Genomic DNA, 18,655 nt, shown 5'->3' with positions numbered 1-18,655 from the left:
CAAAAGTAACTACTTTTTGAAGCAGCTTTCCATACACACAAGTTCCCACACAAGTCGGGTCTACGTAACCGGAACGGACCCGGATTTTTATCCGGCCAAGGACTGCCAACTCGGCAGATTTCTGCCGCTACAACAAAAACAATACGCAAGTCGTCTTTGGGCTTCAATTCACGTGTCGCCCGATGTTATTACTTCTAAATGTATCCAACTGCTTTTAAATATTTTGAAAGGCTGCTAGAGTGACTCAAAAATTCTGTGGGTCTTCTCCTCTTGTGTTTGGCAACAATCTTCATCGAATAATGCTTCCAGTTCCTCATATTCCAACCGCCTTTGACCGCCACGGATGCTTTTCGTTTTCCAATCGTTCAGCTAGAGCTTGTTCACAAACTTCCACGAAAATACGGTGACTATAGGCTGTGGTCTTCTTCATATAATGTAATGAAGAAAAGTTCCGCACAAAAACATTTTCTCAGGCACAAAGTTCGACATATTTGCGTGAAAAAATTATTATTGTTACGATTTAAATGAATGACATACTCAAAATACGCACAATGACAGTAGCTTTCCAACGCATGTTTAACATATTGGAATAATAATTATACGAATATAGTTATAGACCCAATATTAAAAAAATATATAAATAATATTTATTAAAAATACTAAAAGAAAAACATAATTATTTAAAATATTATTATAAAAAATATCTTTTCATAACCTCAATTTGCTTTTGAAGCATCCGTACTATTTGATAATTTTATATTTTTAAAATGAAAAATTAAATATCGGGGAAATTTTTGAACTAACTAACGCAATGAGTACAACTAATTGCGTGGAACTGACAAATGTCTGTAGTTTATAATATCTCTGTATTTACTTGGTTTTTTAGTTTATATATTCCAACGCATATTTTAAACTTTATAAAAGTATGTTTAAAATATATAATATTTTTAAAATACAAACAGATTAAAAAAAAATATTTTTAAAGATATAAAACTATTACAAACAAATAGTGGAGGGTATAAATATAAAGCTTTATAAAATAGGTTATAAATCGTCTGAAAAATTCACTTTTCAAACGAAACATTGGCATGTATGTATATACAAATAAGTATCATATACCCACAATTATACAAGTGTGCCCCTCCCAGATACAAAAAAAAATGAAATAATCAACCATCAACTGCATTTAATGTCTCTCAACATCTCCATCATTAAAGTGAAATTAAGATACATACGTTGAAATTGCATTGTCCAAATTGCCAACACCTTTCTTCCTTTCTTTATCGTATATGAAAATATATAGCTGCAAGCGTTGGTCTCGTCCACACCGCCATTATCGGTGCCCACCACGCCAACTCTACAATCCATGCAAATGCAGATGCAAAATGCTGCTGCCACTGCTGCTGGCGGCGTCGGTGTCGGCAGTGGTGCCGTCACAGGAGCGCCACCATCCCATCAACAACAAGCGAACACCATCGAACCTGGCAATCGTAGCTTACAAGCGCTGATACAACAGAACACGAATGTCCTTAGCGGCAATGGCAATGCTGGTGTTGGCGGCAGACAAACACCACAACAGTTATCAACAGGTGCCAGCACATCAGCCGCTGCAGCGGCCGCAGCTGCAGCTGCAAATGGCGGCAACTCGAATGTCGTTAATGTACCGAATATTGGTCAAGGCATGACAACAAGTGGTGTTGGTGGTGGTCAACATTTGGCTCAATCGCTGCAACATTCACAGCTGAATACATCGCAGGCACAACAGCAACAGTCGCAACAGCATCAGCTGCAACAGCAACAACAAACGATTGGTCACCAACAGCAACAGCACCAGCAACAACAACAGCAGCAGCAGCAGGCAGCAGCAACAGCCGCCACGGTTGCAGCACAGATGCCAACTGCCGCCGATATTGGATTAATGTTGAGCTTATTAAATACGACCGATGTCAGTCAGTTGGCTAATTTGGATCTGAATAAACTGGCCATGTATTTGGTTAGTATGAACAATGTAATGATCGCCAATTTTTCTCAATATTTTTTATTAAATATTAAGACATACAACCACAAAACATCCACTTACAATGCCCTAAAAACAAATTCACCTTTTACTCACCCCGCCCTCACATTCGCTAAACAAATACGTATATATCCTATACATAAGTATAAGCTCTCGAAAAATTTCGTGGTACTAAGGTTATGCAACTAAAACTAATTGCTTGGCATAAAAGTGCATATTTTATTATATTTTAAATTAAGTATATACTTATATATATACATATACATATACATATGTGTTATTATATATAATATTATATAATTTTTTAGTGACATTATTTTAATTTCGTCTCCACGCCACAAAATGGCGTTTGCAAAACAGTTGGATTTCTTCAAAGATGACAAGAACAGGGTGTGTCATATGCATTTACATACATTTCTTGCTCCTCTCTACGAAGTACTAGACGTGTTTTGTTACCGAAGTTTAAAAAAATGTGATTTTTTCTAAAAAAAAGTGGTGTTTTTCAAAAAAAAATTTTGCGATACGCATTTTCCTCAAAATTTCTCTGCTTTTATTAACCATGAATTAAAAAATATTTTTTTATTTAATTAGAAAACTTTAAATGTAAAACAAACAACATTTCAGCCAATCTTACATATATATTATACATTTTAATTAATCCAAACATATTAATTTTTTAATTATGCATGTTATATATTTTTGTTATTATTGTTTTTAATATTTTTACTCTACTAACAAATATTTTAATTTAAATATATAAATTTTGTACCGTGAGGAAACTTATCTAAAATGTTGATAGCTGGCAGTTTTGACATTTGAAAAAATTCAAACACACAACGTTGATTCCGTAAAAATTACTGAAGTCAAGTTTATGTGGGAGATTCTATAATAATGCTTAAATCAGCTTACCATTTTGCATTTAAATCCATTCTTGGTGATCTGTAGCAAAATCTACAAGTATATTATAGATTCTTGACAAATAATATTCAGTCCCATCTGTGTATTTTTGGATTTACATGTCATATTCTTATAGAAATTCATGGATTTCGAACTACCATTTAATGGATGGCGAAACTAGACAGACTTAAAAACAAGGATTATTTTTCGTTCCATTTTCTGGAAATTTTTTCTTAAAATAATTATTATTTATATGATTTTTATCGAATTTTGCGTATAAAACAACTATTTTTTCTCTTTTTTAAGGGAATAGTTTGAAACATTGTTCATACTATTGCTGGTTTGCTAATGTTAATGTAACGTCCATACCTGTTGTTACATCGTTACAGTACTGACATCTTTCATTTCTGTGACATACATCTGTACTATTTTTTCTTTTTCAAGCTTCACACAGATAACTTCGTTGAAGCACTTTAAATTGTAATCAGACATTAAACAAATTAGAAAATCTAGAAAATTTTAGTTAAACTCATATCTGTAAATTACCGTACTGCATTGTATTGAGGTTATTTTATCGAATAACACCGATGAATTCGTAAATTTGTATAGAATGATCATTAATACATTCGCGAAAATATTCCATTAGTTTAATATATACATAAATATGTATCGAAAATATTAGTTAATTCAAAAATATCCGATGGATATATTTATTGTCATTGAAATCTCCATAATTTAGTATCTCCCCGACATTTTCTTGTATGGGTTTATAATTTTTTGACAAGATTTCTTCGCGATATTTGGAATAGATTATTTTTTAAAGCAACGGGCTCCGAAGATCACTATGTGATATAGTTGTCATACAAACTGATCAGTCAAAATTCGGTTGTATGGCTTTTTTTTATTTCATAAGATATCTTCACGACATTTGGAATGTATTATTGTTGAAAATATTGAAAAAATTCAAATCACTACATTTATCTAAATATTCTTACACATTAAATTTGATCATCATGTGAATTTCATGCGTCACTCCATAAAGAAATCGTCTTAAAACAATTATGCAAATACCCAAGTATCTGAGTAATTTGGCTCTCTATTTTATGTGTATAAGTATATCTACATAAGTTTGAACGTCACATATATTATATATACAAATGTATATATTTATATGCATGTGTGTGCATATCGGTACTTAAAAGAAAGGTACACATTTTAATTTCGTTATTTATAATTATTCATTTCACCAGTTCCTATATGCGAACATCGTACATGTGAATATGTACTCACATACATATGTATGAATATTTGTGTGTGTGTTTGCAGCTGTGTGTAGATCATTCCAATACGTTTATAGCGTGTACTTTCGAATGGGAAAGCATCATTTGAATTAATATGAGATTACACAATTTTATTGGAGATGTGCTGTGTGTAACGTCTCCAGAGCATTTAATTATCTCATTTGTACAAATAACAAAAAAAAAATACCAACAACGTCGTACATGACTACAGTTTAACCGGCTTTGAGTAATTTTCTGTCTTTAAAACCGGTTTTCATAGTTTCTTCACTTCAATAATGTCTTTTATTAGTATTTCATTGAACGTGTGTATAATCAACCGAATAACGGATACTGTGTAGAGCAACAAATAAATGGTGCTAATTGTCACCAATGAGAGGCAAATTAAAGTCATTTAAATTGTAATAATTTCGCGCTAATAAAGCGTTAGAAAGCAGTGAAAAGAATCAACCGCAAACAGCTAAACCCAAAATAGAAGTGCGTTAAGCTCATTTCAATAATTTTGATACATTTTTGGCAGTATAATTTGCATATCGAAAAAAAAAACTTATTTGTAAAAATTGTTTAGAATTTGAGAGGAAATATTCAGAAGTCAAATTTTCTTGTGTTGACGCTCCAATAACGCCTACGCCTAGTCGCCTCGAATTCGTATTACATAAGCTATGGTGATTTTCATTGATTGGCATATTACCACTACTCCACTCTCTTTTTGGTGGAACAATTCAGTTTGTAAAACGGGCTCGTTCGCTTCCCACACAAAAAGCAACCCCTAATACTCAATGCTTGCTGCTAATAATTATAAAAGAGATTTCACATCGGCACATAGTAGATGGTAGATGTATGAAATCGAACATTGGAAAACAAAGCCAACGAAAAAATAAAATAAAATGAAAATAAGAAATATATCAACGACATTGTGACGCTCGGCAGCCACAGCACAAACATATGCATGTATGTGTGTTTGCATGTAGGTGGCGGCAGAAGGAGTCAAAATATGTGTATGGGTACTCTCAATTTAGAGAATTTATAGCTTACGACGGCAAGTGGCACTTTCTATCTAACTGCTAACAGCCAACTTACATTCATACAACTAGCGTAGTATAATATTTACTCGACATACATACGCATGTGTACACATTTATACAATTTTCTTTTGATATTACTTATTCCGGTGATTGTTTTGTTCCTTTTGTTGTTGTTGTTGTTGTTGTGGGTTACACCTTTTCTCCGAGCCATTTAGACAATCAGACATTTGGGCAATAAAACAGTGTATAATAGTCAATAAGCAAGCAAGTAAGCGAGTAAGCAAGCCACAACAACAACATCGCCAGTAAACGCAGTAGCGACTTTGGCGTTGGCGATGGCGCTGACGGCAGTGTCGTGGTAAATACAATGCAAACATCGCCGCCGCAGCTCATTGGCAACCGGCCATTTTAAACATCATCGCTCGCATGAACATTCATAGCGAAGCGGCGACAAAAGTCGGAAAGCGCAGCAGAGCGGCATTGATGCGCTTTACACCGCGTACATACAGTGTGTGGTGCTGTGTGTGCCGCCGTTGGCTTTGTTCCTTGGACGATTGTCGGTTGTCGGGTGTCAATTATGTAGTGATTGGTTGGATAGTGTGGCTAAACACCTACTGTACTTCGGCTGCGAAAACCGCCACGAAAACTGATTAGAGCATTCGAGTGCGCAGCTGGGTTGTTTAGTGGGCCGACTAACTACTATATCTAGGTTTTGGGCTTGGTGTGCTAAGCGGCGCACAAGTAATAGCTTTGCTGTTTTGTGTTTGTTTGCTTAGAAGTTTTTGTCCCAAAAATGTAAATTTCTTATGGCGATTATTTTACAGTTTTGCGTGGCACCGTTGTCATGTTGACGTCGACAACCCAATATGGATTTTTAATGCATGTTTACATATGTATGTATGTATGTCTTTGTTTCGCGCATATTGATCCACTTCTTCAAATTCTAATATGCTAATTGTCGTAATTTCATATCGGAATTGACATCATCACACAAGTCACTAACCGAATATGCATTATTCTCATGACTTTCCGATAATCGTCGTTTCTATAGCTGTTTGCAGCTGGCTCTTCGGCTGAATGTCTTCGGTTACAGTGGCCTAACGCTAAAATAAACCGCACTAAACTCTGCTATAACTGCGTAATCGATGTCTACGGCAATAAAGAAGAAGAAAAAAGTCGTGTATTAAGAATATATACAAATTTTGTTTGACCTTCTCTAGTACCATATTATATATTTCTTTGGTAAGACTTGGGTTCCGTACCGGGAACAGTCGGGTCTACGTAAACAGAACGGACCCGGTTTTTTTTATCCGGCCAGAACTCTGCCGCCACAACAACAACAATATCAACTTGGGTTCTCTTCGTTTCCACAACAGTCGGGTTTTTGGCACCAAAATGGTTCCGAATTGCTATACGCCCAAAATTCTTACCATGGCGGACTTTTTACAAAAATGACATTGACCCCTGTTCCTCCTCTTCGACCCTATTGAATTTTCGTCTTGGAAAAAACTCGAATTTTATTGGTATTATTATTTTATAGATCCCTCCCCCTTATAGATTCCATTTGTCGAATAATATTAAGATGCACACAGGGCCGTAGAGAGAAAACCGATACCCGGAAATGCATATAGTGAATTGTTGAAGAGGAAAAAATAATTATTTAACACCTGTTCCCCATGAGAACCCCGGGACCCGAGATAAAGTGGCCACAATTTGCCCTACTCTCTCGTTTAGTGATCGCACACCACAAATTTTGTTATTTTTACAACAGCGCGTGCTTGTTAATACCAACTTTTTTAGATGTTGTACAATTTAGCGTGACAACACTGTACTTATATGCATATTCTTTCTTTTATGTCTCATTTTTTATTATTTGACAAGTATAGGTACTTACATTCCAACTATTTATTTGTATCTACTACAGTATGTGTTCGCTTTATTTGTGTCAATGTACATTTTGCTGTTGTTGGCATTTGCTTGTGCTAGAATTCGTTTGGATTGTTCAAGCGTAGAGCGGAAGATCATAAATCGAACATTTAATTATCGCTAGAGCTGTGTGGTATCTAGCTTACATATGTATGTGTATGTGTGTGTTAGTCTGTTAAAAAACGTCTGTATGTACATTTACTATATATTCATACCTCCATATACGAGTGCTCGTAAGCACTTATTTATTTAAGATTGAATATTTTTGTACACAATTTGTTTGTTTGCTAATTAAGAGCTTTTCGAACTCTAGTACGGTATTATCTATTCTTATCTACACATTTAAATTAAGTGTATGCAGTACGTGGACAAGTCTAGAGCGCAAGTAGATAGAGCATTTTGCAAAATATTTTAAGAAAATTATGAAAAATCTTGTGTCTGATCTCTAAACCGATTATCTTTATGCCTCGTAAGCAGACATTTAGCACGTGCTACTGATTACAATCTAACGCAAGAATTAGAATGAATATTGAGGGTATTCTGGTTTCAACATTCGGTATTACCTTCGGCTTCTAAAGATTTTCGAACTCGCCAATTGGTTATTGGTTTTATTAGGGAGGTTCTAGAGTAAAAAAAATTTGTTAAGATTTTTTCATTTACGAGGGTTGCTTTAATTTTGGAAAATTTGCCTTGATTTTAAGCGAAATATGCGGAATATTAATTTTTTTTTTTAATACGAGCTGAATAAAAATTGTTTATTTTAAAAATTTTATCTAAAATTTTTTATGTGGTATTTTTTGAAAAAAATATTTTTTTCTGATTTTAAGCGAAATATGCAGGAATATTAAATTTTTTTTAATACGAGTTGAATAAAAATTGTTTATTTTAAAAATTTAATCTAAAATTTTTTATGTGGTATTTTTTGAAAAAAATTGTTTTTCAAAATTTTAAACTAAAACGTTTTATTGGTATTCCTTTTAAATATTTTGAGTTGAATCCGAACTGTTTAAAATTTTGGAGAATGCTGTCAAATATATTTATTCAAAAAGAAACCAAAAAATCTTTTTTGTTTTTTGGAATTCAACTCGTTTAATCAGCTACAAAATATTTTGCCGTTTAACAAAAAAGGTTAACCCTAATGTAAAGAAATTGTACTTTTGACAGCTAAAGTCGCTAAGCTGTCATTTGAAAATGTCTCAACTATGAAACAAAACCTTTTTGTAACATCTTAACATAAAATTCTTCGAAGCCGCATAATATTTGTCGAAAATTCCATTTAATTTTGATTTTGAAAATTAAATGTAGAACAGCCCTGATTTTTAAATGTTGCAGTTAAGCAAACAAATGTCCTACCCACGTTTTTTATCCCGCTTGTCCTTTTTATAATGACTTTTTTTCATACATACATATGTACATACAAACATATGCATAAGCACATTACTCCTCATAACTATTAGTTATTCCCTTATTCGGCATACGATACGTATTAACGTGTTTGTAAATTTTAACTTCCTTGCCATTGCTACTCCTTTTGCGCCTGTATTTGTGCTCTTCCAACTTTCTCAGGGTCAACACTTGCCACACAATACAATAATAATATACCTATGGTATATGTACATTTATATGTATGTAATATAATGCCTTAACTGTGGCGCTCTCATTGCGACTTGGCCACATTTATTGTGCACGAATAGGCATTATTGGTGGGTACACCACTCACTTGTCTACCGCTTGCTGCTTGTACGTAAATATTGTACTTTGTATCTCTGTTACTCCTATGCTGCCACACTTGGTTGAATGGCTGAATGGCTGACTGGCTGGGCATTGCTGATGGCTATGGCGGTGGCGGTGGCGGCATCTGCATCTCCACCACATCAGCATCATCATCTGTATCGGCGTCGGCGACAAAATAATGCAGACAGCAGAAGAAAAGCAACAATAATAATAATAATATATAAAACGACAATAACAGCAACAACAACACGAGTTGTAAGCATAGCTAGAGCGTAGCTATTGCCATCAGCCATCATCAACGCTCAATTCTGCAGTCAAAGCAGCAGCAACAGCAGCAGCTAGCAGCTATCCTATCCCTTTGTATCAACGAGGGCAATTTTAAAATGTATTTTCGCTTATATTCTCCATTTTCGTAGCTCATTTTTTATTCGTTTGTTTGTCTGTTTGTTTGCACGCTTGCTTTGTGTTTGTTACTGCTGCTGCTGTTACTCTGGCTGGCTGCATTATCCTATAGGTCGATATCAGTACACACTCACTGTTCCATGCCGTCCACCATTCTGCCCTGGCCTGGTCTGCATTGGGCTGCTCGGTTCTGTTCTGTTTCAATTCTTCTGCAGGCTTCAATGCGTATTACTGGCTGCTTGCTACTCTCATCGCATTCACTTGAATTTGATGATATGTGGTATTATTTACGTGTAGTATCTGAATGTTGTGTGCTCTGTGGTGAGGTGTACATTTTCACCGTGCGGTGAATGTGTATGCGAAGACGAAGGTGAAGTTAAATGTTGATTTACATGTTTCGACCGTTTAATTTCGTTCGTTTTTCGCTGTCTTTGCTGGCTGTCGCCTGCACCAGCGTCGTCGTCATCAGCATTTTGTTTGCTCGCTGCATTGCTTTGGGTACTTTCTTTGTATGCATGGACGCATATGTGTAGTTACATATGTACACACATTATTATGGGTATTAATTTTCATTTATACTCGTCGTCCGCCACTCATCGTAAACTACCTGACAGTCCAACTACACGCATGCACACACATACGCACATGTGTGTGACGACGATTATTCTACCGCTACCTGCTTTTGGTTTGTCATTCAAACGCTATGCGATCGATGCGAACGCGAGGTAAATGAGATTATTAATAAGCGCAAAAATTGAACTAATTTGTTTTTATTCGCCATATTGTATTTACATATGAATATGCATATGTATTTATGTGTAACTTTTTTGATACTACAAAATGTTCTCAGTTTTACGCTCTTACTTTAAATCGATGAATAACCAATAATATCTTTATAACGTATATGTTTTAGCAAGCATTTATTTGAAAAATGCCATAATCCTCAGTTTTGTTACCCTCAAACCAAATGCATTCAGCCAATATCACTAAGCAACGGTTTAAATGCACAAATTCTGTTGCTTAGACCTTGTAAGTCAGCCAATTTACCGATTATCATACATATTTACATGTATACATTCACCTCAGGTATGTCCAATAGGCCATCATTATAAGAAGTCAGCTTGAGATTCGTTCATGACGCTTGCGTACCAACAAACATATGTACAATGTTGTGAAAATAAATTGTTGTTTATGTTCTCATATAACCAAACTAAGCAATGACTTAAATCTTTTCAATTCTCCAATGCATAAGCTTAAATTTCTTTATTAATGTCTTGATATTCCGTATATTTCTTATATCTTTACTACTGTCACCTAAAAAAAATTAGCGCACTTGTAGGTATTCATAACAAGAATTCTGCAATTTATTATTAAAATGTCTGTATAAGTGTATGTATGTAAGTGAATGTGTGGCGAGTACATGCCAAGTAGGAATAGTGAAGCGTTGAATACGAAATACAACTTGATTGCGAATTGTCCTTTCATAAATGCAATGAAATGTCAAAGTGGCGATGACAGTCGGATCGACAAAATAGGAACGAACACGGGTTTTTGTTCTGCCAAGGGCTGTTAACTCGTTAGCATGCCTCCAAATCACTGGAACAACAAAAACAACAACATCAAAGTTTTATAGCAATTTTAAACATATGCTTCCTCTTATTTTCCTGTCAAAAACACTCCAAAGAAACTGCCTTAATCTCTTTACTTACGCCGCAACTCCACAGGTAATTGCTAATTGCCAACCAACTGTCAAATATATTGCCATTGCCATTGACGTTGATGTTTATCTTGACAAAATCATTTGTGACATGGCGTTGAGCAGGGGCGTTGGAGCTGACGATGCGTATGTTTGACCTCTTGAACCGTTTAAAAAACTAGAAGGTGACAAAATTTTATGAATAGAATGAAAAAAGTAGAAAATCAATTATTTTTGTCAAAACAATAATTTATTGCTAGCAATAAAATTGACAACTGGGAGCAAGCACGCAGAAATCGAGTCCACGATTTATCGAATCTGTTCAGAACATACATATTTCACATTATCTTTCTCTCGAACTCTCTGAATCATTATCTCATCTGATATTGTTATCAGTTGGTTTAATCTTCGTGTAAACCGGTGTACCCAACTAACCTTTTTCCATATTTATTTACAATTGTACGAAGACATACATATTGTATACTTTCTACTAAAGCATTAAACAACAACTCTCAAGAAATTCGATTAGTCCACAATATTTTGTCTACAGGGCTGTCAACACACAAAAATCAATCTATTATTCTAAATTCAATTCCATACTCGAGTAGTGAGACGAAGAACTCGCGTGACTACTGTCGTGGATGCCACTTGTATCAGTCAAGTCAAGTGGGAGCGGCGGGCTTAAAACGGATACGATATTCTCACATCTGCTCTTCTTATCCACACACATACACAGCATAAACGATTTGCGTATGCCTGTATGTATTTCCGTATGTGTGTGTGTATGCAGATGTGAAAGAGTACGTTCTTACATCCATCCAAGTGTCGTCGTGCTCGGCTTGGAATTCTCCACAGCGGGGTTCTTTCGCATTTTCTTTGCCTTCTAGTGTCGCTGTCACATTGTATAGTGTTATTGTTATTGTTGCATATGCTACACATTCACATCGCCTATATGTGCGCTTCAAATGAGAGTACCCAACGCTTGTGCGTCTGTATGTATGCAATATTTATGTTAATTTTTATTAACGTAACACCACTTGTGCATACATACATACATACATAAATAGGTGTGTGTATACATCATCATGTCGTGCAAGAAACCAAAGAGCCAGCCAACCTACCAAGTAACCCGAGCCATCCAAGCTGTCAACTAAAAACATCTAGTCAGTCGAAGCAACAAAATTACCAAACCAAATCAAGCACTCTCACACTCTCTCCTTCTAACTAAATTTTCAAGCCTCCTTCCTGTTGGTGATGTTCTACTTTGCCACTTTTTCTCTCCCAAAATATTTATACGCGTATGAACCAAAATAAAGCAAAACAAAAAAAAACGCAGTGAAATAATTTTCTCAATTCTCATAGAATATACAAATCTTGGCGTTTATGCTCATTTAGATTGAGCGCTCAATGCGCTCACTTTAGCCCACATAGTTCAATGTATGCAAGTTGAAACACACACAAAGTCGCAAAGTCGTCTTCGACGGTGTTTTTGTTGTGTGTTTGCATTGTTTTTGTCGCCGCCACCGTAGTCGAACGTACCACCGGTAACACCACTGCCACCGCCACCTTCATGTCGTTACCGTTGCTCGCACGTGTGCGTGTATGAGTGCGATTGGTGCCTCCTAAGCTGCAAGGATATTACACTACAGTGTGTACAGTGGAGCTAAAGGTCGTAAAAACAGTTAGCGTAACAGCCACGTATTTTTTTTTTAATTTCATACTAGGTGTAACTCTTAAGAGTTTAGAGGAAAGTATGTATAGGCGTTTCAAGAAATCGGTAAATTTAGTGTATTTTGAACCTTTAATGCTAAATACCCCTCTTTTGTCGAAATCTATTTTATTTTTTAACCCTTTTTCTATACACTCGTGTGAATTGTTTATACGTTTAAGATATCTTGAAGAGTTTCTCTTTATAACTTTATAGGCTCATATTATTTTTCAAAATGTATCTGGTTTTTTAACTGTTATATAACTGGTAACGTTTATTTAACTGTTCAGAATAAATTCAAATTCAGATTTTTTTATTTATCTTTTTCTTTGTCCATCCCGCTCTAAATACAAAAACTCGGATGACATTCCGATTATCAACTAATAAATATGATCATTCGAATAACTTGTTCAAAAAAGTTATTTGGGGTAAAGATTTTTCCTATAACAAACCCGTTGAATGTCATGTAATTATTTAATTGTTCAGAGTACATTGAAGAGACGTTTAAGCAGTTTCTCTTCAAACGTTATTCGCTCATTTTTCTCTAATTATGATAATTCGAAAAGTATATGCTGTGGCAAATCTCATTGGATATCTTCTTTTAAAAATTATTTTGGGATATCAAATAAAAAAAATCATTTGAAATGGACTCTACTTCCTTTCAAAGTCCAAAATATGCTTATTCCACGGACTTCTTTGGATAATTTGGAAACTAATGCTATCAAAAGAGTCCTTTAATCATAACTGACGTGTCGAAAATAAAAATGTGGAGAGAATAATTCTTTAACAATTGAAATATTTCACATCATTTAGAAATCATCTAGTTTTATAATAAAGCATCGTCAATGACATTATCTTAGTGCTCCTTTGCGATTCAACATGACCGAATGCCAACTCTTTTATTTTGACATTCAAAGCATCCATCACTCTTATCAGCTCTTAAAGATTTTCTAAAACGATATACTATATAAATATATTGAAATTTATCGATATATTAGCGCACCATCTCTTTTTCAATATTGCCACATAACTTTTCTCAATATAATCATTTTAACGAAGACTCCTTTCTCTCGCGCTACCTGACATGACATGACATATGTATGACATTTTTCTAGAACCCACAAACAATATATTTAGGTCTGTCTGCAAAAGGGTTAATCCAGCCATAACAATTAAACACTCACGCTCGGTAATCGCACACTGTACGGCATGTGCTGAATTCACATTACATATTACTTTTGTACCTGAATCTTAATCCATTTTAGTTGGGGTGCCACTGCGCTGTTAAGTGCGCGCGCGGCAACGCGCACTCTGCCCGTGTACGATTGACTTCAAATGCGTTTGCATACACACACACACACAAACACATGTAACATAGTATCTGTGTGTCTCTATCTTTTAGGGTATGCCTGCTTGTGTTATTACTATTTTATTTTATTTCGCATTTTATCCCTTTATACATTTTGGTATTTTCTCTATATAGTTATACAGAGTACTGAAATATTTCTGTGCATATGAATAGCTGTCTGTATGTATGTATGTTGGCGCTGGAAGAGTATTAGCGCATACAAAAACAATAATGAGATTGAGAGTAGGAACAAGAATAAGCATAGAGATACATGCATTTGTTTGTAGCTGTAGAGGTAAAAGTGTTAGCTTTCTTGTTTTATAGCAGCACATGCTTAATGACGGCGGTTTTGCATTGTCCTTGTTGTTGTTGTTATGGTGTGAAATTTTTTTGACTTTTTTCAATTACTTAAATTTAATTTTTAAAATTTATAACCAATAAATACACTATTTTTATTAGTTAATTTTCATTTTTATTTAGCCTTTACGGTCTAAACTGTGTTCCAGCCCTACATTTGTATCTTCGTATTCGTTTAGTTTCGCTAAAATGTTTAATTTGTCGATAAAAAGTAATAGCGCGTTGACAATCCATCCGCTACTATTGCGCTGTCTTTGCTTTTGTTGCAGCTGCGGTGGCGTTGGTGCGCGCGCTCATTTATATTTATTCGCTCATTTTCATTCCGTTCATTACGTGTACTTTTCCCCCGTTTGTTGAGCCTTGCTCGGCCCGCCGCGCTCCTTCCGCATTTCAACCGATATCATCCATCCTTGCCATGCTGCTGCTGCTCACCAACATTTTATGCGAGCAAATACAAACACACATACCTTAATGAATATATTTATATCTGTGTGTACATAAATATATAAATGATTCCATGCCACATTTATGCCACCCGTGTGCTCTTTCAGTTCGATTACCGCTGCTGGCGTGCGGCTTGGTCGCTCCGCCGCTGGTGCCTTTGCTGCTGCCACACTTCTCACTACACACCACTTTGCTTTGAGTTTATACTTTGTCGTTGTCTCTGCTTCGGTCTCTGTCTCTGTCTCAGTCTCGGCCTCCGCTTTGCCTTTGCTTTGCTTTGTGCTTATCTATCTCTTCGCGTACACATATACACACGTACATATTAGTAGATGTACTACTACGTTGAATTTGGTTTAGCGTGAGTCGCCCTGCTGCTCATTATTTGTTTGAGCGTCGTCGTGTAAAGTTGTAAAAAGAATTTCAAATCGTACCTCTCTTTGTCAACGTCGTTAGCGCGCGCTGGAGAGCAAAAATCATGCACGTTTCATACACACACACACACTCAACAACAACAAAATCAATTAAATAATAACAATAAATAAATAAATTTTATAAAAATCCACAAAATACACAAACAAAAATAAATAAATAAATTTAGTGCTTAAAAGCGAAATGTTTGAAGAAGAAAATTTGTGTTTAGTGTTCGAAGATGTGTCAAGTGATGCCTTTGTATGCGGTGTATAGGTGTAGCAAATGAAGAAAGAGCACACACATACGTGTATGTACAAAGCCATAAGCGTAGCAAAAGGCATATAAGTAAACAAAAAAGCATAAAAACCAAACTAAACGACGAGATGTATTGACGCTTAAACTAAATCATCATCATCGTCCGTTGTCACCATAGTAGTTGAAGTGTTTGTTGTTGTTGCCGCCGTCACCGACACCAACACCGTCTTCGTCTTCATTTCCGTCTCCGTCTCTGTCGCTATTGCCGAAGTCGATTTCGAAGTTGTGCGCCCATAGTCGCCGTTCCCATCTTCGTTTGTGCGTGTGTGTGTTTTTCGTCGTCGTTGTTGTTCTTGTGTTGTGCTCACATTCATACCACTCGTTCGCTCGCGTTGTTTTATATTGTACATAATCATTATAATTATTAGTATTATTATTATTAGTTGTCGTTATTGGTTTTCGTGAATATTGGTGATATGTGTGTGCATTGTTGTTGTTGTGCGGCCGCCACATTTGTGATTACCTACACAAAGCGCTAAAAATATGCAAATAATAAAGCAAAACCAAGCAAATCAACGCCAATTTAAAGAATAATAACAACAAAAACAAAGCAAATAAGCAATAAAAAAAGCAGCAACAACAAATTTAAGCAAAAGACACAAAACTCAATTCAACGTAGGCAAACAAGTAAAGCAAGCAGGCAGGCAACAAAAGAAGAAACACTTACGAATAACAACAGGAAAAATTTTTGTACATTCAGACAATCGCACGTACAATACACCCGACATTTATTCATACAGCTACATGCATACACATGTACATACATACATGTATGAATAATTTGCCATACATATGCTGAGTGCCTCTCGTCTTTGACGTCGAATAAATGATTTATAAGTAATTAGTGCAAAGATGAAGTGGTGGAGAGTGTAGTGTCTTATAAACGTATGTACACCTAAGCATACATACTTACACACATATACATACATACATATAAGTTATTTATTATAATGCAAATTAATGTGTGCACATGCATTTGAAATAAAAAGTTCAATTTAATTCAATGATCATTATTGTGCCGAGGCTTTAAGCGATTGTTTGGTGCTCCTCCATTCGCGCAGCACAATAACTAATAAAAAGTATTAAAGTAAAATCGAAAAAAAAACCATAAAAAAGTGTTGTGAAATAAATTTGTGAGTTAAAATCACACACAAACACACTCACAAGTCTGTAAGCTTTCTCCGATGAATTGTGTTTAATTGACGCAACTTCTAACGGTCTGCTGGTGGTGTACACTCGCCCACCCCGCACCGCTTGCGCGCAGCACCGGCCAGAACGCTACGTGGTAGTGTAGCCTAAGCACTATTACCGCTTCGCAATGGAAGTTATCAAGCCGATGGATTTTAGCAGTTTTTCTGCATTTTGCGAACATTTGGATAAATCGACGAAAAAAGCTGCAAACACCACCACTACTACTGCTGCCGCTGCTACGGCCACAGTAACAGCTACAACAACACCCCTAATACAAGCGACGACAGCGAATGGTGTTGCTGGTGCCTCGTCTGCTTTGGCATTAGCACTAACGCCACCCCCGATTCCCAATCTCGTTAACGGCAACGCCAATAGCTATCATCAGTATATCGAGGTACTAAACGACTATGATTGTTGTAAAATACATACATATGTACATACAAATGTAACCATTTTGGTAGTGTTGCAAGTAAATAAGTTTAAGTTTAATAAAAAGCGTAAAGTATTACACCAGATTTTGAAAATGTAAAATGACAATCGAAGTGATATGCCTGAGGGCCAACGATTTCGTTTGAGTTACAAGTAAAATGAAGCCACGAAACGCAAAGCTAAGTTTGTGTGTGCTGAAATGTGTATAAATTTGAGTTACATAGTTAGAGTTTCTAATTAACATTTGAGTGTTTTTGATTTTATCAATTAAAATTGTTTTTGTAGCAACAAACACTTTTTTGATAACCTGAACAGGGCATATTTAGTTTAACACGAAGTTTATAACACCCAGCAGGAACTAGTTGCTCAGTTTTTGAGATATCGATCTAAAATTTTGCACATATTTTTCCTCTCCAAGAATTTTATATGTCAAAATTGATGATTATCGAAGTCAAGAGTACAATTTGCGAAGAAATGGTTCAAATCGGACCACTATAGTATATAAATGTCATACAAACAGAACGATCAAATAAAGTTTTTGTATGGAACATTTTTATATTTGAGGAGATATCTTCAATTTAGCACGGGTGGTTGTCCAAGTCAAGGGTACAATTTGCGAAGAAATAGTTCAGATCAAACCACTATAGTATATAGCTGCCATACAAACTGAGCGATCAAAATTAAGTTCTTATGTGGACTTTTTTTTTTTTTATTTGTGAAGGGTATTGTTGCTTCGGTGCAGCGATGTTATTTTTTTTTTTTTCTTTCTTTCCTTTTTTTTTTACTAATAGAAGACTTGTTTTCATTTTGTTACTTGTCAGATCTTCCGCTACATTTTATTAATAAGTTAGCCTGGAGGAAGGGAATATCTCCAACGTTCGGCTATATATGTTTCTTGTTAATAACTAAATGCAAATTTCTTAATAATATAAACAATAATTGCTTGAAATCACATCTACCAATTTTATCGATTGTTTTATGATCACACTCGACTCGATAAATTTTAGTTAGTCGTTAAGAAACTACTTGCTCGCTTGATAAAAGTTTTCAAGTAGCACTTGTTAATACCAATTTGATGTTATCCTCGTTTCTAAGCTGACGAAGCCTACGAAATTGTTCAGAATCGCATATGAGCAAGGGGTGTAGATTGACACTTACGTTACATAGGTACTTTGTTTTGCTCTTCTACTTCGCTGAGCAATTTTGATAAGCACACATTTAAATTTCGATCAAGAGCAAAAAATATATATAATATGTGTATATTTGCTTGCATAGAAACACTTAAAAACTTGCTGTAAATGGCACTGAGTATTTGACTCATGCATTTGCAGTACTATTCTGCTCTTGTTGAGAATATTTACAGAATTTAGTCGATAGGAGGCGCTGTATACAATTTACACAGGAAGTGAATCATTAAGCTCATTATTGCGGAGTCTACAAATTTTCAATTAAGATTT

The 18,655-nt window shown here is 35.3% G+C and overlaps 1 protein-coding gene across 14 annotated transcripts in view; it reads left to right on the top strand.

Annotated features, from left to right (window-relative positions):
- Positions 1-18,655, top strand: part of LOC105224192 (serine-rich adhesin for platelets) — a 77,194-nt gene that overhangs the window by 41,615 nt on the left and 16,924 nt on the right. For 9 of the 14 annotated variants that reach the window (XM_049458807.1, XM_049458789.1, XM_049458772.1 and 6 more), the window contains one exon: positions 1,304-2,008. The exons of 2 other annotated variants lie outside the window; for them this stretch is intronic. In XM_049458807.1, the coding sequence (XP_049314764.1) occupies positions 1,304-2,008 (705 nt within the window). Of the gene's footprint in view, positions 1-1,303; positions 2,009-15,218; positions 17,164-18,655 lie in introns of those variants that run through there. 3 more of the 14 variants (XM_049458781.1, XM_049458828.1, XM_049458823.1) reach the window with 2 other exon arrangements.

The sequence above is a fragment of the Bactrocera dorsalis genome, chromosome 1 (assembly GCF_023373825.1).
Source record: "Bactrocera dorsalis isolate Fly_Bdor chromosome 1, ASM2337382v1, whole genome shotgun sequence".
NCBI classification, from domain to species: domain Eukaryota; kingdom Metazoa; phylum Arthropoda; class Insecta; order Diptera; family Tephritidae; genus Bactrocera; species Bactrocera dorsalis.
The sequence above is the reverse complement of the archived record's forward strand: the minus strand, read 5'-3'. Positions and strand labels throughout refer to the sequence as shown.